Source organism: Triplophysa rosa, linkage group LG2 (assembly GCF_024868665.1).
Source record: "Triplophysa rosa linkage group LG2, Trosa_1v2, whole genome shotgun sequence".
NCBI lineage: Eukaryota > Metazoa > Chordata > Actinopteri > Cypriniformes > Nemacheilidae > Triplophysa > Triplophysa rosa.
This window is the reverse complement of record NC_079891.1, coordinates 21875194-21900875: the sequence shown is the minus strand read 5'-3', so window position 1 is coordinate 21900875 and position 25682 is coordinate 21875194. Positions and strand designations below refer to the sequence as shown.

Here is a 25682-nt window from a genome sequence, read left to right as displayed (position 1 = left end):
AAATGCAATTTTACAGGTGTTGGCGACGTGGCTCTCAAATGACAGATTACTATGTTGGGTAAAACAGGTCAAAATTACATCAAACGCACAGTATACTTTATTTTAATTGATGCGTATTGTGTTGTGAGTTTGACATTATTTGCCCTCGTCTGGGAAACTGCTTATACCGTTAAAGTGATAGTTCACAAAGTGATTCAATTATTTACTCGCTCTCTTGTCATTTAAAACCTTTATTACTTTTTTATCTGCAAAACACAAAAGAAGATTTTTGAAGAATGTTGGTAACCGAACAACAACGGTAACCATTCAGTATATTGCAGGTTTTAAATGACAAGAGGGTGTGTAAATGATAATTTGGGACACAACAATTGTACTAGCAAAGTTAAACAATGGAAATTTGAGGCTTAGGGGTTAATGAGGTAATTGGGATATAAAATGAACGCAGAACAGATAAATCGAGGGTAAGATCAGGGTTATGATTTGGTTATTGTATTCTCACCCCTAATATCGACAAAGCCACACTTGATGTAGTTACTCTGCAAAATCATCTGGCAATTTAACAAAAACACAACCGTTTATTTTGATGAAAAAACTGTACCCTGAATTTTTTTATTGCCATAGTTTTATTTCAACAATACAATTGCAAACAATTTATTTTCTCTCTCTCCTTTCTTTTTTCTATCTGCCTCCCTCCATCAGCAAAAAGCACCTGCTTACACCCACTTCTTTTATTAGCCAGCAATTCCTCCTTTTTCCTCCTGTCCAATGCTCATTTAATGTTCCTCTTTTATTTGTTCACATCAAGATACATTTGTTTGCTATGTCTCTGTTGCCTCATTTGGAAATAATGAAAAATACTTTCATTCAACTGGCACACATTTCAGTGTTTAAGGCCAAAAAGGTTACTCTATTTGAAATATTCCAGTATAGAGATTCAAAATAGAGCTGGTCCGCTACATACACTCAGAACAAAGCACAAAAGTGTCCTTTTTAAAGTGAACATTACCCCCCCCCAAAAAACTGAAATGACAAGATGAGAAAATGACAAAATAATTTGCTTTTTTGGGTGGACTTAGACTTGGGGTGGATGTACGTTTAAGGGTACAGTTCAAATGTACCACAGTACATTTTTATGACATTTTTATTTTCTCAGCTCAGTCGGGTTTGTCATGTTCAGTGAGGGATCACTAAAGAAGACAATGACACTAGTTTTCTAAACTCAGTTTTTTGGTCTCGTCTTTTCACCTGTAAAATAATCTTGTTTCATTTTACCCTGATTGCTGATGCCATGGAATCAGAGATGTTCTGCTTATCAAGATGTCTACACACAATCATGTCCCTTTTAAGACAAATTTTTGTCCTTAATCATCTACCCACTCAAGCTGCCTTGTTAACTTATCCACTCTCACATGTCACATAATAAAACCAATTGCCTGCCAGTGTACGGAATGAATATGATTCTCACCTAAATGTGCACCTGTTCTAATCATATTTCTATTTTTGTCCAGGATTGGAAATGAGGGGAACACCTCAAAATGTAACAGATTTCCATCTTTTATCCAAAATATGGCCTCCAATCACTATGCAAGTTTCATACATAAATATAGTATGATTTTCTGCATCTGTGGTTAAATCGTATAAAATATGTTCCAGCTAGAGTCCCCCCAGTGAACCGAGCACTGCAATTATCCTTTCAGTTTTTAAAGGGAAACTTTAAACACCCAAAAATGAAAATTCTGTCATCATTTATTCACATTCGAGTTGTTCCAAATCTGTATACATGTCTTGGTTCTGATGAACACAGAGAAAGATATTTGGAAGAACGCTTATAACCAGACAGATCCCCCCCCATTGACTCCCATAGTAGGAACAATTACTTTATCATTGTTTTGTTCTGTTGAACACAAAAGAAAACATTTTGAAGAATGTAGGACAGCAAACAGTTCTGGGGCACTTTTGACTACCTGGTCTGGTTGTGAGCATTCTTCCAAATATCTTTCTCTGTGTTCATCAGAACAAAGACATTTATACGGATCATTTTTGGGTGAAGTATCCCTTTAAGGCCTGCCCTCATGCTAACATTGCCTTTATCCATTCTGCTTTTTCTTTGCTACATAACTGTTTTACAACATTCAAGGAACGTTAGAACAATATATAAGTCCATCATTACAGCAAACATCAGTAGAAAAATGAGACCTGAAATAATATGGAAACACAACCCATCAACATATTCAAGACAAACACACAGCTATCAGCAGCACTAACTAGAGCAGGTAATCTGTCAAGCGTGTCAATTCACTCTATTCACTGCTTATTTGAAGGTTAAAAATAACAATACATTTTTAATCTACAAAAATACACTATCCATCTGTCAATAGTACTCTATTCTGCATCATACTAAATCTTCTTTCAACGAATTTTATAGATAAAATCATTTAAGGACATTGCAGACAAAGGAAGATGATTAGAATACAGATCTTATTACAAAAGACCAGTCAGGGGTCATCGGCCTAGGAGCGAAAGATTCATTATGCTAAACAACAGTGTTAGGGTATTGAATTATACCTTGCGTTTCTATAACAAAACTTGGAGTTCTCCAACACTGGAATCATTATATCATAACGTTCTAATAAAACGTTTGGCAGATTTGTCCCACTTGCTTAGAATCCTAACTCCTGCATGGGGTGGCATCCTCCAAAAGCTCATCTTCGCTCAGGCTAATATGAAGGCAGGTGTCATTCATGGGCGAAGAAAACGGAATTGTTTGCTCATAGCCGACGGGGGTGGCAGAATTTGGTGGAGTCACACCGTCTACAGGTGGATGATCCTCGGGCAAGCTGCTGCATGTACTGGATGTAGAGATTAGAACGGAGCTCTGGTCATCAGACGGATCTTCTCTGGACTGAGGTGAAATTAGGGATTTATCATCCGAGCGTACGCCAGAATCTTCGCTAACCGAACAGGATGCACTGTCGCCACCGGTGAGAGAGTAAAAATCCCCAGGTGAAACAGAACAAAGTGTGATGTCAGGAAATGAGGCGCTACTGCTCACATTAGGAAGTACGTTCCCATTTACGGTTGGGGACTTTGACTCCACCTCTACACCCGGAGAGAGAGTCCTGTTCGAGCGTTTGCGGTTGAGTGGCTGGGGCGGGGGATCCAATTTAGGGATGATTTGTTTAAACCTGCAGACACAAAAGTTAAGCACATTTTGGCGGTTAATGGGTTTGTCGTGGTGTATTGTGTATAAACACTGAAACATCAAAAGACAGAAATCGTGAGAAAAGCAGCGTGGATGTGATCAGACGCTAGAAGTGTTCGACGAGTGTCTTGTGTAGTGCTGAGTGTTGAATACACAAAAGAAGCACTTAATGCACAATTATTATTTTACAGACAATTTCCATTTTCTCAGTGTGTGTGCAGTGCACTTATCTCTGTCCCACAGCTCTCCTGTTGGGTGAATTATGTGCAAAAAGGGGGTAATAGAGGGTGAGCGAGAGAGAGAAAACGGAAGACAGAGCAGCAGGTTCTTGTATTGATGGCTCTACTAAAAATAACTGCACTGCAGTCACTCAGCATGGGACGGAGAAAGCCTGGCGTAAGTGTCTCTCTGGCTTTCCCACTCGCACACATTTAACACATGTAAACAAAACACACGAAAAGACCTATAACAAAATCATAAACAAATAAAATAAAGCGTTAAAAAAAATTTGGTAGAACATACAATTATCAGAAGAAAGTAGATATTACTGAGATATTCTGGATGATTTCTAACTGGCCAAACCCCAGATCTTCTCTATATATATTCTGGTCTCCAGATATGACTTGCATTAGAAGACAAAGCAATTTGATGTAACACAAATGATGTTCTATGAACATGCAGAATGTGTTTAAATCATGTATAAATGTCTTATTCCGATAAAAAGGTAACATATTATTAAGATAAATTGTCATATAATTCAGCATTCACTGTGGCATAACATTCAAGGGCTCCTGTCATTTACTCATGGCCTTTTAGCTGTTGCAGGATTAAAATCTTTATGGTAACCTTCCACTTTTTCTTTTCCTACCAATTAACATATGATGACAACAGCAATCCTGTCTGCCCTCGACCAAATGCTGTCACATCTCCTCCTCCACATCTCTCTAGAGATCCCACTGGCAGCTCAAAGGAACTCACATTGTCTCCTTGTCCCGTGGGTGTCGTAAGCCTCAGTAATTCAATTCTCTGTGGATTTTTAATAATACACACATGTCTCTGAGATTGCATGTACTGTAACGATAAATGTAAATAGCAGAAATACGGTATATTTTGAGAATCCTACAGATTTTGAATAGGGGTGCAGTCTGTTGTTTTGCATGAATGGTGAAATGGTGCAGTAACCAATTAATAAGTCTAATAATAAAACTTAATCAAGTCATATGTAAAATGTTTCGATTATACTCAAAATAAAGACGGCGCTCTATGTACTCATGCTCATCATATTGTAAGACATTCAGTATTGCACTTGTTAAGCTGTGTCATGACAGGCTGTGGAGCTGTGGATGGGGATACTAGTGACAATATCGAGTTCCTCCGATGAAAAATTAAAAACTCCCTGAGGGAGAACATTAGACTCGTACTGTGTTGTGGTAATATGTGACTGCGTGTTGTGTGTGTAGATAGACCTTTTATTGATCCTTGAAGGTAAATTTAGAATGTGTGCAGTCAACACAGCAAAAGGAGTCGACATACGCGCGCACGCGTGCACACTAATGCACGTACACACAAAAAAAACACAGATTAGTTTTCCTATTACTGAGATCATATAGATTTCCATAGATTTTATATCAGACTGATATTTTCTATGCTCTAAACCTAACCCTCACAGAAACATGTGCACATCAATTTGAGCCTTTTATCTAGTGAAGAAGACCAATAAAAAGTTGGTTGTCATTATATTTCACTATGTTAGAGAGGGCATTTGGCCTGCACACACACATGTACACCAAACTTTAGATCATGAATCCACCAATTCATTGCTTTAATAATGAGAGTGTTCGTGTTGTACAAGACACAGTCTACCATGTATCACACAATGCTCACGCAAACCTTTTTGCATATTTCATTAGGAAATTATTTAGTATGTTTATTAAGCCATCTTCCTCATGGCCCAAGCTAATGCCACAGTACCAGGTTACAATATCTGGAGGAAAAACCTGACCCACGCATACAGTAAATGAACACTGTTCTCATCATCTGTGCACACGCAGCACTGCACTGAACATTCATGTCCATATAGCATGCTAATGTAATTAAAGAACAGAACAATTACAGTTATACTCACAGGAGGTTGGTAAAGCGGAGAGGAGACGAAAGGAGAAGAGATGGGGAGAGCAGAGGAGAGGAGAGAAGATAGGAGACAAGAAACAGTAAGAGTACTACAGAGATGACGTATTTTTGCAAACCAACCCGAAAGTTAGCACATTTATGTTTTGTCTAGCAAGATAATCTTTATAAATTAAAACAACATTTGTTACTTTGAAGGCCTAAATACAATCGGCAGAACATGAGGCTATAAACAGACTACACTACGGTCGCTCGAAATTAACGTCACCACCACAAACGTCGCTTCGCTTTTTCAAATTTTATTGAAAACGTTCCTTTGCAAGTAATTACTGCATGAATTAATCCATGTTTTTAGACATTTGTGCTCATGTTGCAATATTTGTGAGATTTAGCAACATTAAAAAATGAAGCTTTAAAAAAATATGAGCGGGATATAACTGGGTGTTTTATGTCAAAGATTAAAACTTGAAAATATTTAGAGGATTTGTTACCACAGACTTTATTTCAGGCAACTTGCCAAAGCCCATTCAAAAACCCCAGACTTTGGAGCGATGGAACCGGAAGTACTAATGCAAAAATATGTCCAAAAATCTCTGCGGTACTCTAGAAGGGATTTCAGAGATAGGAAGAAGGGCCGGGAAAAACCATGAGATGGAGAAAGTGTATTAGAGAGAGAGAGAAGGAGAGGAGGCTGTTACAGGAGGAAGTGGATAATCAGAAGGGGAGGCTCCTCACACGTGCACCTGAGCAGAGAAAAACAAAATAAATCTCTCTCTCTTTATCACACTCAGACACAAAACAAACCTTCTCACCCAAAAATCATCCCTTAATGTGTTACATCCCGCTGCCTTCCACTGCAACACTGTAATTAGTATCAGTGAGTGCGTTTACATGCACAGAATAAACGGATATCAAATCTATCTAATCTATCAAAAATCAGCTTATAAAAGAAACCCGTTTTCACGTGTTTACACGCATATTAATAAACCGTCTACGCAGAAAACCGCGTTTACAGTACATGGAAGTTTGAGACTTGCCAGGGTCACTTGCCGCGTGCAGTGATGTCACCATCGATAGTCCGTTTAGTATTTAAAAATGCCACGGGAAATCTGTCAGAAGCTGTATTTTTATATCTCTTCTTATGTCCTCAGAACCCGCATATGCAACAATAGTTTTTCATTTTGTCGTTTCTACATCAACTGCATGATTTGAGAGCAGACTTTTATGTGTTATTTTACTTGTACTTCCGTTTGGGACTTTTACTATTGTGCTGTCAGACATGCGCACATAAACAAAGCTGAGAGAAAACCGGTGAAGGCATTTACATGCAGCACGAAATCGGAGTAATGGGCAAAAAACTACCTCTGCCGGGTTTTGCTTACGTCGTTTATGAGCTTTCCCCGAAAAAAGAAAACTGTTTTACACGTTTACATGACCTTACTTGTTATCAGCTTATTAAGCATAATCGGAGTAAGATTGTATAATCCTGTCCAATGTACTGCAAACCCCTACCCACAGGTCTGTTTCACTATGTTAGTGAATCTCATAAACTTCCATTTATTTCAAATTAGAATAATTATATTTTGTACCTTTAGGAGGATACATAACTATCTTCAGAGGTGTATAAAGACCTTACATAATGAAGAGTTATTTTTCTATAACCTCAGAATGAGCTATTTCTATCTACATACACCACGGGACCCCTTGGATGGAATTCGCAATGTTGTTTCTACAGTAGCCCTATAACGGACAAACTGCTCTACAGAATGTGTTTCGTAAATATGTTATTTCATTCGGCAAAGAAGCAAAAACGTGACGACATCTACGCCCCGTGTCAGCCTCCGTAGAGCTTGGAAAGGGAGGGGTGGAGTGAGCCACTGGTTGCAATTCGTAACCTCACCACTAGATACTGCTAAATTTCACTGACTGGTCCTATAAAACATACAGTTAGGACCATAAAAATTTGGACAGAGGCACATTTTTTGTTATTTTAGCTGTGTACCAAAATGTATTCGAGTTCGAATGTATTCACATCCACATTAGCTGAAGAGTTTAGGAATTACAGTTCTTTAATATGTAGCAACCCCCTTTTTCAAGGGACCAAACATAATTGGACAGTTGAAACAAAGGCTGTTTTATTCACAGGTAATAATTTCTTCGTAAATGAAGCATGTTAAAGGTCTGGAGTTGATTCTACATGTGGTGTTTGCATTTGGAAGCTGTTGCTGTGAACCCACATCATGAGGTTCAGGGAGATCTCGTGCAAGTGAAACAGACCACGGTTAGATTTCAAAAACACAACAAGTCCATCATAAAGATCGCAGGAACATTAAGAGTCACCAAATCAACATTCTGGTACATTCTGAGAAAAAACAACACACTGGTGAGCTCAGCTCCTCTTTGTTGGGTTTTTGAAATCTATATGGTCTGTTACACTTGCATAGAGATCTCCCTGATTCACATCATGTGGGTTCACAGCAACAGCTTCCAAATGCAAACATCACACTTAGAATCAATTCCAGACCTTTATCATGTTTAATTTATGAATAAATTATTTAAGGAAAAGCCCATACCTGTGAATAAAACAGCTTTTGATTCGACTGTCCAATTACTTTTGGTCCCTTGAAAAAGGAGAGAGCTTCATATTAAAGAGCTGTAATTCCTAAACCCTTCAGCTAATGTGGATGTGAATACACTCGAAATAAAGCTGAGAGTGTGCACTTTACGACAATATCTATTATATAACTGTAACTCGAATACATTTTGGTACACAGCTAGAATAACAAAAAAATTGCCTTTATTTTGTTTTTATTGTTAAGAATGTCCCAAAATGTCCTTGAAGGGCAGTTTTGTCAGCCTTATTAAGAACAATTTAGTGTTCAAAGTAAAGCTAATATAACACGTGCACCCGCACCCGCACGCCTCAACAGCAGTAATCAAGGAATGAATGGACACTACAAGAAATCAATACAACCACACAGTCTAATCCGATTCATTAAAACCCTCCATGTACTGTATTCACCTCCCTTACAGTAACACAGATAAACTCAAGACACACAAACAAGCTCATGATAACATGGTTTGGCAGTCCATATACACACGGGAAACTGCTGGTCATTGAGCAACAGTTTTAAATGAATCCTATACATCAACAGAGACAGCAGAACAGAAGAGCGCGAGACACGAGGAGAGGTATAGTAATAAAGAGAGCAAAAGGTATCTAACCTTTGTGTTGACTGTCACAAGAGAGACAGAGAACAACCACAATCAGCAGAAAAGTTCTCATTGATATTAACATAGAGTGACAGAATAATGAATAAATGATGGACAGGTGCATTAAACCACAGTCAAGGTGATGAGACACTGCTGGACACACACGGAACACTAACACAAATGCTGGACTACAACTGACAAACAATAGTCTGACTAAAGTCAAGTGAGAAGTCTTGCTTTAGCTTTAGCTTTAAATTTCATTATTCATTGTTTTAATGTACTATCTTCCGGATCGTCAATGTAACAAAAGAAAACCTCATTCTGACTCTGATATACTGTAGATAGACAAAGGAATAGACTGCGCTTATATTTTTTACAATACAAAGCAAGTGTGTGAGCGTGAGTGTGTTCCTATGAGTGTGTTCATAAGTGCCTATTTTTGAGTCATTTCCCAGATCTGTGGGTTTGTGTATATAAACAAATATGTGAGTGTGTATGAGAAAATCTAAATAGCTTTAATAAAGTGCAGAAATCAATGTTTTTTGTGTGCAAGCTACCCACAGACACCCTTAATTGTAAAATAAATCACATTTTTTACGCAAGCAAGCTTATATAAGTGCAATGCACAGACACCAAAACATCTTAACACACACTCTCATTTACCCCCCCCAAAAAACATCTAAGAAAAACAACAAATCAAGAAAGCTAATCAAAGCAATGAGACACCTCCACCTAGAAGGAGAAGTGCAATAAAGGGAATACCGTTGGGAGTGTTCAGTGTGTGCTGCACATCTCAAGAACAGTGTAGCATGTGCTTTTAGCACACACAGACACACAGAACTGATTGTGCAGTGCCCAATAAAGGTCAAACATTTCCATTACTATTCAAGGAAACCTATGAGCCAAAAGTCGAGCAGTGGGGAAAGATCGTTCTCTCCTTTCTAATACACTTTCATTAAATTTGTTTACATTGCCTTCAAGCAATATCCATTCCTTCAGTCTGCTGTCTGTGTATGGAGAGAGGCGGCTAAAGGGCGGAGTCAGAGAGGAGGTGGAACTATTTTTAGAAAAATCAAACACCAGCCAAATGTAGTGAAATCCTTCTGCTCAAGCGTTTACCTTTCTTTGTTAATGTTACAGAAGGTTACAAACCCATAATTCACACAATTATATTGCTTTCTCTTCTTTTCTATTTGTGGATTTTGCTTTGGTGCAGATCACCTCTGCTCTGTTCAGCACATTGACACACTGTGCGATTATTCTGTCCAGATGTTTCAGATCACATTTCAGATCTTACCAAAATGCAAGCTATTATTACGAAGCCCATCAGGAGGTGGTAAACACTGCGTGCACACACTGTGGAAAGCAAACCTATAAACAGATTTTTAGAGATGTCTATAATGACTGCAAAGACTGCATATCCATCCACAAAATATGGAAATATATGCAAATGTTTGTGAGCATAATTTACGTTTAATTTAGTCTCAAATCATTCTGCGGGCAGATCGAGGAACAGGAAACATGAAACAGACATCTGGTTTTCTGTACTTCTGTTCTTTTAAGTTTAATTTGCTCAATTCTTGAATCGTGATCTCACCAGCATTTATCACAATGACTTTCCTACTCTTTCTTCCCTGCAACCATTTTTCTGTTCTTCTCAGAAAATGATTCAGAATCATTGGGTATTAAACTGCAGCTTTTTCACGTGCAGCCTTATACACGTTTCGATATCCTAATAAAACCCTCAGAATGCCTGTATGTCCATTTGAAAAATGTGGTGCTATTTATCTGGATTTCGTTACCTCTCATCGAGTGCTGTTGAATTGTGAGAGTCTAGCTTTACAACTTTTTTTGCTGCATCCAATCGCTCGTCGCTTCTTGTATTCTCTGGCTTCCCATTGGTTGTGATGGCGGCTCCGCCACGCAGGTTGAGCAGATTGAGGTAGGACTCAGCGTAGGTGGATGCAGGAGGGTTCACTGACTGCCCGGCTGGAGTGGAGGTGATGGGTTGGTCTGAGCGAGGTGTGTAGAGGTTCTTGAGGTTGAGAGAGAGAGAGAGAGAACGTGTGTGCACGCTCCTCCATGGCGATTCTTCATCTGCAGTGAGACATTTAAGATTAGTGGGTTAGGTTTGATGTTCAGACCCAGATTTGGGACTCTTTTGGGACAGATTTGTCTCTTCAGATTTGTTTATTGGCTTCCGGATATATTTTAAATAGAAAATTGGCAAGTACTTTTTAAAATCTAAAAGCTTTAATTTACTGTAACTGGGTGGCTGATACGCAATTTCCAGTTGGCAGACTGGTATTGGTCTGCCAATTTTGGTCTACTTCAAAGCTATGGTTCCTTTAAAGTGATAGTCCATCCAAAAATAAAAATTCTGTCATCATTTATTTCAAACCTGAATGAGTTTCTTTTTTTCTGCAGAACACAAAAGAAGATTCAAGTCAATAGGTACTGCCATTGTTCGGTTACCAACATTCTTCAAAATATCTTCTATTGTCTTCTGCAGAAGAAAGAAAGTCATACAGATTTGAATTGACAAGAGGGTGAGTAAATCATGACAGAATTTCCTTTTGGGTGCACTGTCCCTTTAAGAAAGCCTTTGGAAACACAGCACATCAGCATCCCATGCTGGGGACCACCATCCAAAGCTCAACATATGCTGGAAACCATCTTTTTGTCTTGCTCAAGGTCACAAGAAGCTCACTCCAGCGTGCCAACACAGATCTTTAGTACAATACCATCCCACCAAGCACAAACTTATGAATAAACCCACACTGGCATTACAGTCAGAGTGAAACCAGGCACAGAGCCCAGTGCTGATGAATCAAACCCAATAAACTCCTGCGCTAAACTCTGAAATAGATTGTTGTACAGCAACCACCTCAATAACATTGCCGCCTGCCAAAAAAATAATGTGTTTGTGTCTACGACTGTTATTCAGTCTCTCTCTCTCTCTTGCCATCCCTGTGATGGCCACCTTAATGCAATACGATCCGCTTCAATGAACAGTGAACACAGATTTCACTAAAAGCTTTTAGTTTTCAAGTGGATTATGGGGCGTGTCTTACTCTGTGTGGTTCCGTTGCCTCTGATCTCTAGCTGGCTGAGGTGTTTGACCAGCAGGGCCGTGTGTTGTAGTAAGTCACGGTTTTGCAACAGCAGCTGGTGAGTTCTGGCCTGCGCCTCCATGCGGGCGGCCGTTTCTGCTGCCAGCTGATCCTTCAGGAGCTGCACCTACAGTAAAGCGATAGCACAATCAGTTAATACTAGAGATCAATGTCGACTTTAATTGATCAATGCCAACTTTAATGAGCCAAGGATTACAGTCCGACAAATCCTAGATTAGGTAAAAGGTGCAAATGGATCTGTATTGTACACATTTGATTCTTGGGTATCAGAATGGGAAGAAATAATGAGTGGTGCTTGTCCACGTCAAACTTGATGCTATGCTATAGGGTGTTTTGAGTGGTCAGGACATTGCTTAGGCATTTTTTAGTTGATGTTGGCACGTTGCTATGGTTTCTAGGGGGGTTTGAGTGGTTAGGGTATTGTTATGCAGTTGCTAAGGTATTTTGAGTGGATATCAGTGTGTTGCTATGGTGTTCTGGTTGATTGTAAAGGTAATGCTAGGTGGTTTCTATGATGATCTGGGTGGTTGCTAGGGTGTTAGAGCATTGTTATAGGGTTACTAAGGTGCTCTGGATTGTTTCTAGGGTATTATTGGAGTGTTTTGGATGTTTACCATGGAGTTACTTACTAGCTAATGTCAAACGGGCCTACTTAGGTCTTAGGTGTGATTTTCTGGACACTAGATATGGACCAGATTCATCTTTCAGTGTAAAGGCCGTTTCATGGTCGTGCGTAGGAGTTGCACGCCATAGGCTGTGCATAGCTCTGTGTAGCCTGACATGCACCTCTCCAAAAATGTAACAACGGGTCAACTCAACGCGGACCCTACGCTGACCGCAAGCGCTGTGATTGGTCTGTTTGAACCCCTCCCTTTGATAGTGTTCAATCAAATGCATTTCTGAATGAATTACCTAAGTCAATGATTTGTTCTTCTGTGTTTAACATCTCAATAGTGACTGTTTACTTGCCGCTATCACTGCTAATGCTTCTCAGACAGCGTACACAACGAGCTTCCTTTTCTTTGGCTCTTGTCTTGGTTACACAAGCAACAGGCACGTGGACACTGACGCACAAGTAAAAATGAAAACCGTTGCGTTGTCTCAGGTGTAGGTCCTACGCATGACCACAACTTACCCTTAAGTGTACTGGACATATTCACACATTTTGTCGTCCAACAAAAAGGTCTCACCCACATAGATTGTTTTTATCCAAACAGTGTAAACATTCAATAAAGAGACCCCCTAATTTTTGTTTTATATGAAATCTTTGTGTGAATGACGACAGTTGTCTTATTTATTTCTATTTCTATTTTAAATTCTGTTGAGAAATTTCAAGAGCAACATCTGAAACAAAGTTTATAGTTGATATAAGACATAACTGAAAACTGCTATGCAATATGCTAAGCGTGTCAGTTTTTTCTCATTCTTTCTTACAATGTTATACTCAAAACTTCATCCATATTCAAAATGAGAACAAATATCATGTAATGGAGACAGAAATGACAGAGTGAACAAAGATGCCCCCATCAACATTACGTTCAGTCTCCTTCCCTGTACTTATCTTTGCTTTGTCATGGTTGTGGAGATTGATTTAGGGTTTGAGGTATGTAAGTGCTTTTCAACAAAATAACTTTGTTAGTAAATAAAGTACAGGGTTGTGCAGAATGTGTGCTTCTGAAATTGCTGGGGTAGGTGAATAAATCTGTACTCTGAAAGAGAACGGATTGTGAAACTGCCTGTAAAATAACATAACTGTGTTTTTCATGGAGCCTTAGCTCCTCCCAGTGTTAAGAAATGGAACTTTTCAATGTAATTCATGAAAAGTATGTGAGTGAGTGTATGGCATCTTACCTGTGCTACAACAATATGTGTTTGTTGTTGCTGCTGAAGCAGCTGCTGTTGGAGGAACTGCAGGTGGTGTTGGGTAGCCAAAGGTGTGAGAGAAGGAGAGCAAGGGCTGCTGGGAGCTAACGTGTAGAGAGAGACACCCTCCAGATTTTGTAAAGACTGTAAGATGGAGAGACAAAGAGAGAGAGAGAGACATTTAAGTCAATCATGCTGTTGTACTGAAGATTCGCACAGCTGTGAATATTGTATAGCAGATTTATTATTTTTCCATTTTTGCTTTGTATTCGTACATTTTATGGAACTGCCATTTAATGCAGAATATGTGACCCTGGATCACAAAACCAGTCTTAAGTAGCACGGGAACATTTTTAGTAAAAGACAAAAATACATTGTGTGGGTCAAAATTATCGATTTTTCTTTTATGCCAAAAATCATTAGGATATTATGTAAAGATCATGTTCCATGAAGATATTTTGTAAATTTCCTACCTTAAATATATAAAAACTTTATTTTTGTGAGTGGATGGTCTGCCACAGTGACCCTGATTAACAACTGCAAAGGCAATTTTCTCAATATTTTGATTTTTTTGCGCTCTCAGATTGCTGAGTTTTAAACGGTTGTATCTCAGCCAGATATTGTCCTATTATAACAACTCATATATCTGTAGAAAGTTTATTTATTCAGCTTTCAGATTATGTAAAAATCTCAATTTCGAAAAATTGACCCATAAGACTGGTTTTGTTGTCCAGGGTCACATATGTCATTTATTTTGTGCTGAAACAATTAAGTTGCTCCTTAAGAAGCATCATTTTAAAAAGTGGAGCGATACAGTTAAACTTTCCAATGCCGTTCTGCAAAATATCAGCATTCTCTTTTGAAACCTCTTCTACTGTTTACATGAAGGTTATTGGTTTTAAGAGTGTTTTGGTTATTGTGTTCTTCTATTAGGAGAGCACTTTGATATTTGAATGCACAATCACAAAGGGCACATAAAGTGCTTTTATAATTCAAAGGAACATGTACACATACACACACCCGCGCGCATGCACACACGCACAGGCAGAAACTCATTTTCTCTAAGTAGCTTTATTCAGCCATAAAAGGTATTGAGACAGATACAAGACTATAGGGATCTAAACACTAAAATGCTGCCCTGCTTTCATAACAACAAATAAATAAGTTTTTAGTTATCATACATTCTATTGTTTTATGTACAGATTTAATCATTATTAATGCTAACCTGTTTTCATAAAACATTTGGCAAGGTTATTTATAATAATAATAATAATAGTATAAACTACCATTTTTGTTAACATTATAATGACAATTAAATTATAATAAATATTATAATTATTTCTAGTAGTAGTAGTATAAATGTGGCCCTTGACCACAAAACTAGTCATAAGTAGAATGGGAACATTTTCAATAATAGACAAAAATACATTGTATGGGTAAAAATGATTGACTTTTATGCCAAAAATGATTAGGATATTAAGTAAAAAGCATCTTCTATGAAGATATTTTGTAAATTTTATACCTTAAATATATAAAAACTTTATTTCTGTGAGTGGATGCAGCAAAATCGTTAACAAAAATGGTGGGAAACATGCCAACAAACTTCGCTCGCTGATGTCTGTTCTCTGAGAATTACCCACTCAAGTTTAGTATCTATGTAAAGCTTAGGATTTCTGCTTTTGGGTTCATCTACTCTCCATAACGTCATTACAGTGGTAAGCCAATAGAGAGCGTTAAAACAAACCTGTTTCTTCTTAGCAACGGCCTGCTACAGCATCGGATTAATACTTTAAAGCCAATTTTTTTCACCCTCAGATTCCTCAGTTTTAATGGTTGTATCTCAGCCAGATATTGACAAACCATACATCAATGGAAAGCTTATTTATTCAGCTTTCAGACAATGTAAAAATCTTCCAAATTCCAATGTTCTTCCAAATGAGTAATGTCTCCAGTTGTCTCAAATGGGAGGTCAGATTTAACCAATACGCTAGGAAAATGTATCCCTAAACTATAGTTAAGTAAACCCCACAAACATACAATACAATAATAGCGAGGTTTAAAGTGGCAAGACCACAGTAGCAGAAGATATCTACATATTGCCTATTATGGTTTAGTTGAAAACAATGTACAATAACTCCATGTGATAATGTACATTATATAATATGTACACAGACTCTTTTAGTTTTTATGTAAAAGCTCAAATGAAACAGTGTTAGAACAAAGCACTATGCATCTTGGTAAAAATATAACAATTTTAAATAGCGGTGATAAACATACAGAAAACGTATATCAGAGAATAAAAATGTGAGGTCGAGCATGCTATTATTATAACTGAATTCAGGGCAGCACAGGAAACTAAACAATTATTCGTTCAGTGCAATAACCCACTTTTAGCACTAGGTGAAGCTGGAGGTTTAAAATGCAAAGCGTACAAACAGGTACAAACAGAGGCTAGAGATAGCAGGACATGTCTCCAAAAGCAGGTAACAACTGCATAAATGAAACTGGCTGTAAAAGCTGTCAACATGTTATTCTTTTACTTGCCCATTATCACGATGTACACAAAGTGCATGGATTGTCTGTCTGAAAGAGGATGACAAAAGCTAACAGTTAATCTACATTCTTCTAGAAACAAACTGCAACAGTGGATGTTCTCATTCCGTCTTCATTTCTACTCATCCTCCAGTGGAGGCATTTGTTAGGAATGTCAACTACAAAGCTAATGGAACATCGCTTGATCTTTGATGTTTCCCGGAGAAGAAACACATGAATGCATTATGAATGTGTTGAGGCAAAATGAATACATGTAAATATAACATGAGGCCTGCACTGGGAATTTTTGTTTGAGCTCGAGATGATATTTTTCTTATGGCTCATCATCCTGAGACCCAATGGCCAGATGCTCAGGTTTCTAAAGTATCTGTTAAATACGGAATTTGTTTAATTGTCAAGAAAATTGCAAAACAAATGCATTTCCCTTATATGCATTTTATTGCTTTTGATTAAAGGGTAAAGTGTGGAATGTCTGTGTATCCAAAAGAAGAAAATCTAAATTAAGATTTCAGATAAGATTTTTCACTTTTAATTTGTATGGTTCTGTGATATGCAATGTTTACTTTCTAAGTGGGTTTTCAACTGTTTAAGCAAGAGGATGATGTGTATGATTTCTGAAATACTGCCTAATTTCCACCAAAACGTCAAATCCCTGGTGCTATGTGATAGTATTCTCAAATCTGACACACTGACGTGATTAAAGTCAGGGAAAGACTTTGAAAATGCCTTGAGCAGCACTGAACTGTGCAGTGTGCAGCCCTGAGGCATCAAAACAGCATCACAGAGGAAGACGAATGAGACAAAGATGTAAAATAGGGAAGAGAGAGAAGCTGAAAGATATGACTTTATTAGAACAGCAGTATTTCCAGCTGATCAGAGACACTACACAGACATATGGGAGACAAAATGATGCAAGAGCTTCTCTTTTACAACCCCCCCCCACTCACCTGCAGGGTTTGTCCAGTTTTCACCACACTGAGCTCGGACAAGCTCTGAAGAATGTCATCCATAGCTTGCTCGCTGAGCTTCTTCGACTGCGACTCTGTTTCATCATCATGTTCAGCTCCTGTCAGGTGTCGACCTGTGACAACGGAACAGAAGTCATGCAATATTGATCAACAATTTTAAACATCACATGTTATATCAGAGGAATTGTGATCAACAGTTTATGACGTGCTTAGCATTAATGCTATGATGTGATGGCAGAGACCTCCGTGAAGTTGGCACCCCATATAAATAAATTGTCACCAAAACTATACCATTCGTTTGTGCTGTGTTTGTGCCGCAAAAATGAACGGTTGTGCTGGTTTGGCGTTCAAGATATTAAACATTCTTTTTCTTGGCTGTGTGATGTCACTCTCCACCCCATGTCGTCCAACTCTTATCAAATTGGTGCCGTTCGTTTGTGCTCGATTTGTGCCGGTTTGTGCCATTAACACAAACTCTGTAACTACTTAGATTAAAAATCTATAAAATATGACAGTAACCATAACAACCAGCACCATTCAATGGACGGGAAAGCAGCTCCGTCAGACATTTGTGCTATTGAAAAACATAAATTATTCCAATTTCAAACATATGTCAGACTTATGGAGGGCAGCGCTGACCGATGGGCGTATGACATCAAGTACCGCGAGAACGATTCGAGAATTACGCAGCAGTACTGATCGCATAGCTGTGCTCTCGCGGTACTTTGGTGTATACTCCGATCGGTCTGCGCCAGAGTCTGCGCAAAAAACATTCATTTTTGCAGCACAAATCAGCAGAAACACAGCACAAACGAATGGTATAGTTTTGGTGACAATTTATTTATATGGGGTGCCAACTTCACGGAGGTATGGCAGAGTGTCACCTTCAGGGCTGGGCTCTTCTCCAGACTGATCGCTCTGGCCGTCTGCAGGGTCGTCTGGCTGCTCATCTGCATTCTGCTCAGCGTGCTGCAGACTCAGCTTATGGCACACTTCAAATGCCTGGCCGACTGTCCGCACTATTCGCATGGCCTGACTCTGACAGACAAAAGAGAGATTTAATCATACAAAACAGACACATTTAGAACTGTAGACAAATTAATGCTATTTTATCAACTTGTTTTATATACTTTAGGTTTAATATAATTTCTTATATACAACACTTGTGCAATTTAATACATTCATTACAAATTATTTTATCAGCATAACAATAGAAAGTCAAATAGAAAAGTTAAAGTCTTTGTACATTGTATGACCCAATACAATATATATAAATTCTGTACATATATATATATATATATATACACACAGTATATATTTGGTCATAGTACTGTATCACTTTACGATATAACATCTTTTCTTCTGCATTATTGTTCATACTGAGGATGTTAAGGATGTTGCAATTATGTGAGCCATGTTACTAGAAGAATTAACAGCTAAGACAAAGAGGTGAACAGTTTCAAAGTTAATGCCCTTCATAAAAGTCACTTCCTCACAGACTAGATAGACTGAAAAATAGATAATAGACAGAGTCTGGCAAAAAAACACATACAGAGACAAGAGAGAGAGCATGATAAAACCAGGGATCCTTTTTTTGCACTTCAAGTAATCTGCTATACCTTCTTTTTGGACTTGAACACATTACATCTGAATGAGTTGCTGGATCCATCACGTGCAATATAGCTGAAAATCTTCAGATCCTGAGAATCATGGGATACGTAGAAGATCCTGGGAGGAAAGAGAAGAAAAGAGGAATAGGAGAAGATTGTATAAGGTCTGTGTAACCATCCAAGATAAATTAAATTATGAAAATAATGATATTAAATGACGATTATGCTGAAAACTTCATCTGAAGTTCAACATTGATCTGTAAGATAAATTCTCTGAAACTGTATTATATTACAATATAAGTAATATTTTAGTTTCTCAGATTATATTTGATATATTATTAATGCAAAACAAAACAAAACAGTTTTTTACTGATTTTAAGCAGTGGAACAGCTCTGTATCACCTGTATATGGGGTCCTGCATAACCAGCATCTTACTTTCGTCCCAAGTCCACTCCTTCCTCTAGAGATCAAAAGAGGACAAGTCAGAGGACTTCAGAAACTCAAATTCAGATTCTCATTGTGCACTTGAAGAGAACAGTATACTCTAACATATTGCAGTATATTAAGAGTAACAGCATAAGTACAGTATAATGAAGTCATGAGGTCACACATGCCTTGGGCTTTTTGCGCAGCATCACTTTGACTCCATCTACTGATACCAACAGGCTTACTTTCTTCTTTTTGACACTCTTGGCCTTAAACTCGTACTGTAAGAAAAAAAACAGAGCAATTTAAAACCATTGCAAAACTTTTTCAAAGATCAATCACAAAGCCAAAAACATACTCCCAATGAGATTTCAGTGAAAAGATGATCAAGTCAAAGGTCACATAGCTGAACAAAGTAGTGGAACCAAATCAGCTTTTCTCATTACAACACAACACCTGAAATTGGAACAAAAAATGGTGCCCAGTGCTACTCGAACAACCTCATTGGAAATACATTATAGTAAAGTAGTGTTTAACAGAAACGATTAAGGTTTTTAAGGAACATGTGACTGGCTTCTTAACTTATCTCAGTTTCATTTAAACTGGACTAGAGGAGCGGAAAGCATTTTATAACACTTGGACATAAGCCAACGCTTCTACCTTGACCTTCACTTCCGCATGACTCACTCTTTCTCCCTCTAACTCACCTTTTGTTTTTTATCCCTTTTACCACAGATTTACTTTGAGATATTTTAATTAATTTTCCAGAAATGTACATTAATTTGTTGACATAAAAAATCCATTATGTAAGGAGACTAGAGCCCTGTCAAAAACAGTGAGCTGCCTACCAGTAGACTACAGTAGATTTAAAGACATCAAGCTTTTAATTTAAGACATTACGTCTGATAAAAAATCCAAAAAGTCATGTAGCAAAATTATGCTGTTTTCTGGGATACCTTCATATTATGAATAAGAGAATTCCACAATGCACTGCAACAAGCACAGTTAGAAAAATATTGCAGGACTAAGACTGAGCACATAGTTCAGAAAAAGACTAATTATATCTACATTGTGTTTAATCCTGAAATGAACGAACGTCTTGACTACATACTGTGCCCTGTGCATTTTGGTGGTTGGAACAATGCTTGTGCAGTTCAATTTTTTCTACAAAACTCATTCTTACAACTTGTTTCTCAAATATTTCCACTTTAAATTATTCACATTAGGGTTGTGCCGATAGCGATGCCATTGTTGTCCATCGCCGATGGCTTACAGACATTACGATGTTAAGCCAGCATCGTGATTACACAAAAGTTTCACTTTCGTCACGTGACTCTCGCTGCTCTGCTGGGGGCTGCAAATCGCGTTGTAAACAAATACGAACAAACCTCACCCTGTACAGATCAGACTAGCCTTACTTTATAACTCTGGAGCTCGCGCTGTATAAAGAGGACGTGCAGTTTGCGCAGAACCCGTCTGACTTTATAAATGTATAAAGACGCACATGCACAGCTCACGCAGTATAAAGCGGACGCGCAGTTTGCACAGACCTGCCTGGCTTTATAACTTGTTCTGTATTATGGAAGTAAAATAGAGACAAATGTGTTTGAAGCAAAAAAACGTTCTGAATAGCACTAACTGAAAAAAAATGCATTGTATTAACAGTGCTCGCATTTTAAGGTTCTGCAATTCAACTTGGTTGCATATTTAAGCTGTGATTTTTTCAAATGTAAAAATTTCACACACAGTTTCACCGTTTAAAAATTCAATAATCAAAATTCACCTTTTAAATTTCATTTAAAAAATTCAACTTGTTATAAAATACAAGCTTTAATATTCGACAGACAATTTTCAGTCCATATAATTTCGGTTTAAAAATTCGCTTCCACAAATTCTGTGGTTCAAATTCGACTTGAAATTCAAAGTTTCACATCCGGGAATCCCAGGAGAAGCAATAGAGCGCCGATTCCGCCAATGCATGATCTCTACCTGCTGCCTGTCCGCTTCACCAGCAGGTGGTGCTAGTCGCTTCTGACGAAGACCAAAGCAAGAAATGCAGATACTTTTTATATGTTTGCAGCACAGTCCACTCATCTGCTCGATTAAGTGAATTTATTTGATCTCATAGATCTCTTATGCATCATCAAGAAAAAAATAATTGTTTCTTGTACTGGCAGCTTAGCTCACCACTATCAGCCCTGGAACGGACATGGAGCACGGGGACAATTCCAGGTGGCCTGGAATCAGTGGACTATTCATACATTTATAATATTCATTTAATTATTTAAATATCTTACCAGATCTACTAGTACTGCCTATCAATAGTAAGAGTTTATGTTTGTATTTGGCTTGCTATTTATACGCATTCATTACTTTTTACATGCATATGATTACCCCATTGGTTAAGATGGTGTGGGTTAAGTCATAAAAAGTGCACGCAAAACACATGCGTATCATATGCACGCAAAATATAATTTCTGTAGCTCGCCAAATACAAACATAAAATCGTGCTTTTGATAAGCACGATCTTAAGTCATCAAATAATGGTTTGAGTTTCGAGGATGAGAAAATTGTATGTTACAGTCAATTACTGAATCATACTGTGTTTGAATAAAATAAGATAATTGCATGAAGCTATTTGAATGACACATGCAATGGTATCTGATTAAATGTGCCAGAAAACAAGACAACAAGATTTTAAAGCATTACATTAGTTACGTAACATGCACCATCACAATAAACTTAACATTTAAATTCAAATAAAACATTTTATTTCGGTTTAAAACTAAATAGGAAAAATAGCAATAATTATACATTTTAAACAGACAATAGTAGTAGGCTAACTGAAATAGTAATGAAAACAGATGTAAAAACAAGCCATGAACAATTTTTCATCAGAACGTAAAATAATCTCCAATATAAATAACAGTCTTTTCTTAAAAACGTAATTGTAAAATATTTAGTAAATGTAGGATATAAATGTAACTTAAACAAACGAATAACTACACCACTTAAAAGAGAAATATCAATGGAAATAATTATGCCTATACTTTTCATCTGAAATCTCAGAACGCAAACAAAATAAAGCCAATTATAACCTATTGTATGAACGAATGAATAAAAAACAAACCGAAATACTGCAACAATAAAGACACCTATACCTATTAGTTCTGGTATTATGTGAGAAATACGGCGGGACATGCTAAAATTCTAATTGTGTCATTTTGTGCTTTTTGCATTCATATTTAGGGCTCTTCCGCATTTCTGTAGCCTACGGTTATTAAAAAGGTGTAGGCTATACTAATCATCTGGTCTGAAGATTAAGCAACATTAAGCGTTTTAGCACGGTACACCGGCCGTGATGGCGTGGTCCATGGACGCTAAAGGGACAGAGTAGGCTAAAGGCACTTAGCAAATCTTATAAAAACTTATAAAGCTTATAACGTTTTTGTTCCACCATGCCACCATACATGTTGTGGATATTCAGCTAAATGTTTAGCGTAAGTTTAAAGAGGGTAAATTTGATCATTTAACTGAACTGTACACATACATTTTAGACACGTATTACGTGTTTCTGTCACGGTCCCACCGTCTTGTTTATGATATTCTAGTCGTGTGGTGGGATCGGGGCAGAGTTCTTGGGTTTTATGTGGGAAGGCCATGAGATGTTTATGTTTTTACCTCTCGTGTGTTTTCCCAGTGTCTCGTCTCTGTTCCCGCCATCTCGTTTCCTTGTTGTCCTTCCCTAAGTGTTTAATGTCCCACACCTGCCCCATGTCGTTATCCCTCGTTTGTGTTTCCTATAAATACCCTCTTGTTTCTTTGTCTTGTTGCTCGTCCAGTGTATTCAGTGCATCTTGTTGCTCGTCCAGTGTGTTCCAGTTTTGCCTGTTCCTGTCGTGCTGTTTCAAGTCCTAGTAAGTGTTTGAGTTTAGTTTATGTCAAGTGTTGTTTTAGTTCAGTTTAGTGCAAGTTAGTCTTCGTCCCGTTTATTCTGTTTCCCTGTTATCAGTTTTCCCCCATCGTGGGTTTTGTTTTGTGTTTGTTTATTAAAGTCATTTGTTAACCCTTTCACTGCCTGCCTGCATTTGGGTTCTTCTGCCGCATTTCATGACAGAATGACCGAGCCCATTCAGAACCCAGCGGGCAGTAAAATGGATGGCACGGCGTCGTCCTCGCGGGCCGCCCAAGCCCACTTGCTGCTGGGGTTCCGTCAGGGGAGTTACGGGAACCGGGAGTTCGCCGGGGCATTCTCGACGGTGGCGAGGTCGTCTGAGTTTGGCGAGGCGGAGTTGAAGGCGATCTTCAACTGCTGCCTCACTCAGCGCCTCGCCCCGTCGGAGAAGAGGCTGCTGGCTCCCCTTGGGTTCGCGGACATGGTGAGGTTCGTGGCCAACCGGGACGGTCCCGAGGGTGAGGTTCCACTCGGAGCCCTCGCCCCACGGTCGACCGCTCCGGAGGGCCTCATCCTGGCTGCCGCTGCCCGGGGGGACTCAGTACCCTTCGGCTTGAGCCCCACGTTCCCCGGTTCTCCTGGCGGTGCCTGTGGCGAGTGGGTGAGGTGTGACCCGGGGATGACGTCTGCGGTCTCCACCGACGCGGAACTCCCTCCGGTCCCCACGGATTCGCCAAGGTCGGCTATTGATCCGGTGGTGCGGAGAAGGAGGGAGAGGCGCAGCGGAGGAGCGTCCATGCCGGTGCAGCCGGCGTCCAGTCCGGTGCAGCCGGCGTCCAGTCCGGTGCAGCCGGCGTCCAGTCCGGTGCAGCCGGCGTCCAGTCCGGTGCAGCCGGCGTCCAGTCCGGTGCAGCCGGCGTCCAGTCCGGTGCAGCCGGCGTCCAGTCCGGTGCAGCCGGCGTCCAGTCCGGTGCAGCCGGCGTCCAGTCCGGTGCCAGCCGGCGTCCAGTCCGGTGCAGCCGGCGTCCAGTCCGGTGTCCAGCCGGCGTCCAGTCCGGTGCAGCCGGCGTCCAGTCCGGTGCCAGCCGGCGTCCAGTCCGGTGTCCAGCCGGCGTCCAGTCCGGTGCAGCCGGCGTCCAGTCCGGTGCAGCCGGCGTCCAGTCCGGTGCAGCCGGCGTCCAGTCCGGTCAGCCGGCGTCAAGCCCTGTCCAGCCGGCCTTCCAGCCGGCGTCAAGCCCTGTCCAGCCGGTCCCTGGGAGACTCCCAGGGCCAAAGACTGTTCCCCCCGGGACTCCTCCTAAGTCCCCCAGGACTCAGCGCCCTCGAGCGCAGCCGGGGACTGGGACTGTTCCCCCCAACCCTTTTGGACTGCCCCCTATGAACTCTTGTTTTGCCCACCCCCCCTCCCATGTTTGTTATTTTTGTTATGCCACCCCAGTCCTGTAGTCTTGTTGTCCTGTCTACCCCTTGTCATGTTCACCATGTTTGTCTGGTTTTTGTCTTTGGTCCAGTCTGTCAGGTCTTGTTAGTCACCCCTTGGTGAACACCTGGAGGTGTTCATTAAGGGGGGGGCTCTGTCACGGTCCATCCGTCTTGTTTATGATATTCTAGTCGTGTGGTGGGATCGGGGCAGAGTGCTTGGGTTTTATGTGGGAAGGCCATGAGATGTTTATGTTTTTACCTCTCATGTGTTTTCCCAGTGTCTCGTCTCTGTTCCCGCCATCTCGTTTCCTTGTTGTCCTTCCCTAAGTGTTTAATGTCCCACACCTGCCCCATGTCGTTATCCCTCGTTTGTGTTTCCTATAAATACCCTCTTGTTTCTTTGTCTTGTGCTCGGTCATTGTATTCAGTGCGTCTTGTTGCTCGTCCAGTGTGTTCCAGTTTTGCCTGTTCCTGTCGTGCTGTTTCAAGTCCTAGTAAGTGTTTGAGTTTAGTTTATGTCAAGTGTTGTTTTAGTTCAGTTTAGTGCAAGTTAGTCTTCGTCCCGTTTATTCTGTTTCCCTGTTATCAGTTTTCCCCCATCGTGGGTTTTGTTTTGTGTTAGTTTATTAAAGTCATTTGTTAACCCTTTCACTGCCTGCCTGCATTTGGGTTCTTCTCCCGCATTTCATGACCGTTTCTCCAACGTGGTTTCAGTGTATTTCTGTATTTAAAATGCATAAATTTAACAATATGTTGACTTATTATGTGAGCATATAGATTAAAAATTATTATACCAAATCGTAATTTCGTTTTGATATGTTATAGTATTGGGTAAGCTAATTAAAAAGAAAGGCTATAGCCTAATATAAAAGTATACGAAATACAATGCGCCAAACAGCAACATCTACAGATAGTTGTGTATATTGCCATGGAGCACTCATATTGTTTTCTGACCAGTAATTAAATATATTTTTCACTGCTCGGCCATGCAAACTGACTTGCATTGAGGTGTATGTTAGAGAGGTCCTCATGTGTCCCAGCGGCTTCGGGTCTAAAACTTGACAAAATATGCCTTGGGCACAGGTCGTGTCCGATATGGCATCGGGTCTCTGGTAATTTATAATGAATGTGCTTTTACCAATCGCCCCGAAAGACACAAATTAATTACATTTTTGGTTAGTAAACAACAAATATTTGTTACGCCAAACTTTACAAGACATAATTAGGTTAATATACCGTGAGTGATTGACATTTTAGCATTTAATGAA

At 39.4% G+C, this 25682-nt stretch overlaps 1 protein-coding gene across 2 annotated transcripts in view; it reads right to left on the bottom strand.

Moving 5' to 3' along the window:
* Positions 1–323: 323 nt before the first annotated feature.
* The window catches only part of si:dkey-34e4.1 (carboxyl-terminal PDZ ligand of neuronal nitric oxide synthase protein), a 48655-nt gene continuing 23296 nt past the window's right edge, over positions 324–25682 (bottom strand). Inside the window, exons 3-12 of one of the 2 annotated variants that reach the window (XR_008961899.1) lie at positions 19286–19378; positions 19073–19131; positions 18680–18788; positions 17945–18098; positions 17040–17173; positions 13528–13683; positions 11617–11782; positions 10345–10639; positions 5328–6072; positions 3080–3185 (exon numbers count right to left, since the gene is read on the bottom strand). Coding sequence is in view for 1 of the 2 variants with exons in the window: in XM_057323615.1 (XP_057179598.1) it covers positions 2669–3185; positions 10345–10639; positions 11617–11782; positions 13528–13683; positions 17040–17173; positions 17945–18098; positions 18680–18788; positions 19073–19131; positions 19286–19378 (1683 nt within the window). In the remaining variant the exon portion in view is untranslated. Of the gene's footprint in view, positions 3186–5327; positions 6073–10344; positions 10640–11616; positions 11783–13527; positions 13684–17039; positions 17174–17944; positions 18099–18679; positions 18789–19072; positions 19132–19285; positions 19379–25682 lie in introns of both variants that reach the window. The other variant, XM_057323615.1, reaches the window with a different exon arrangement.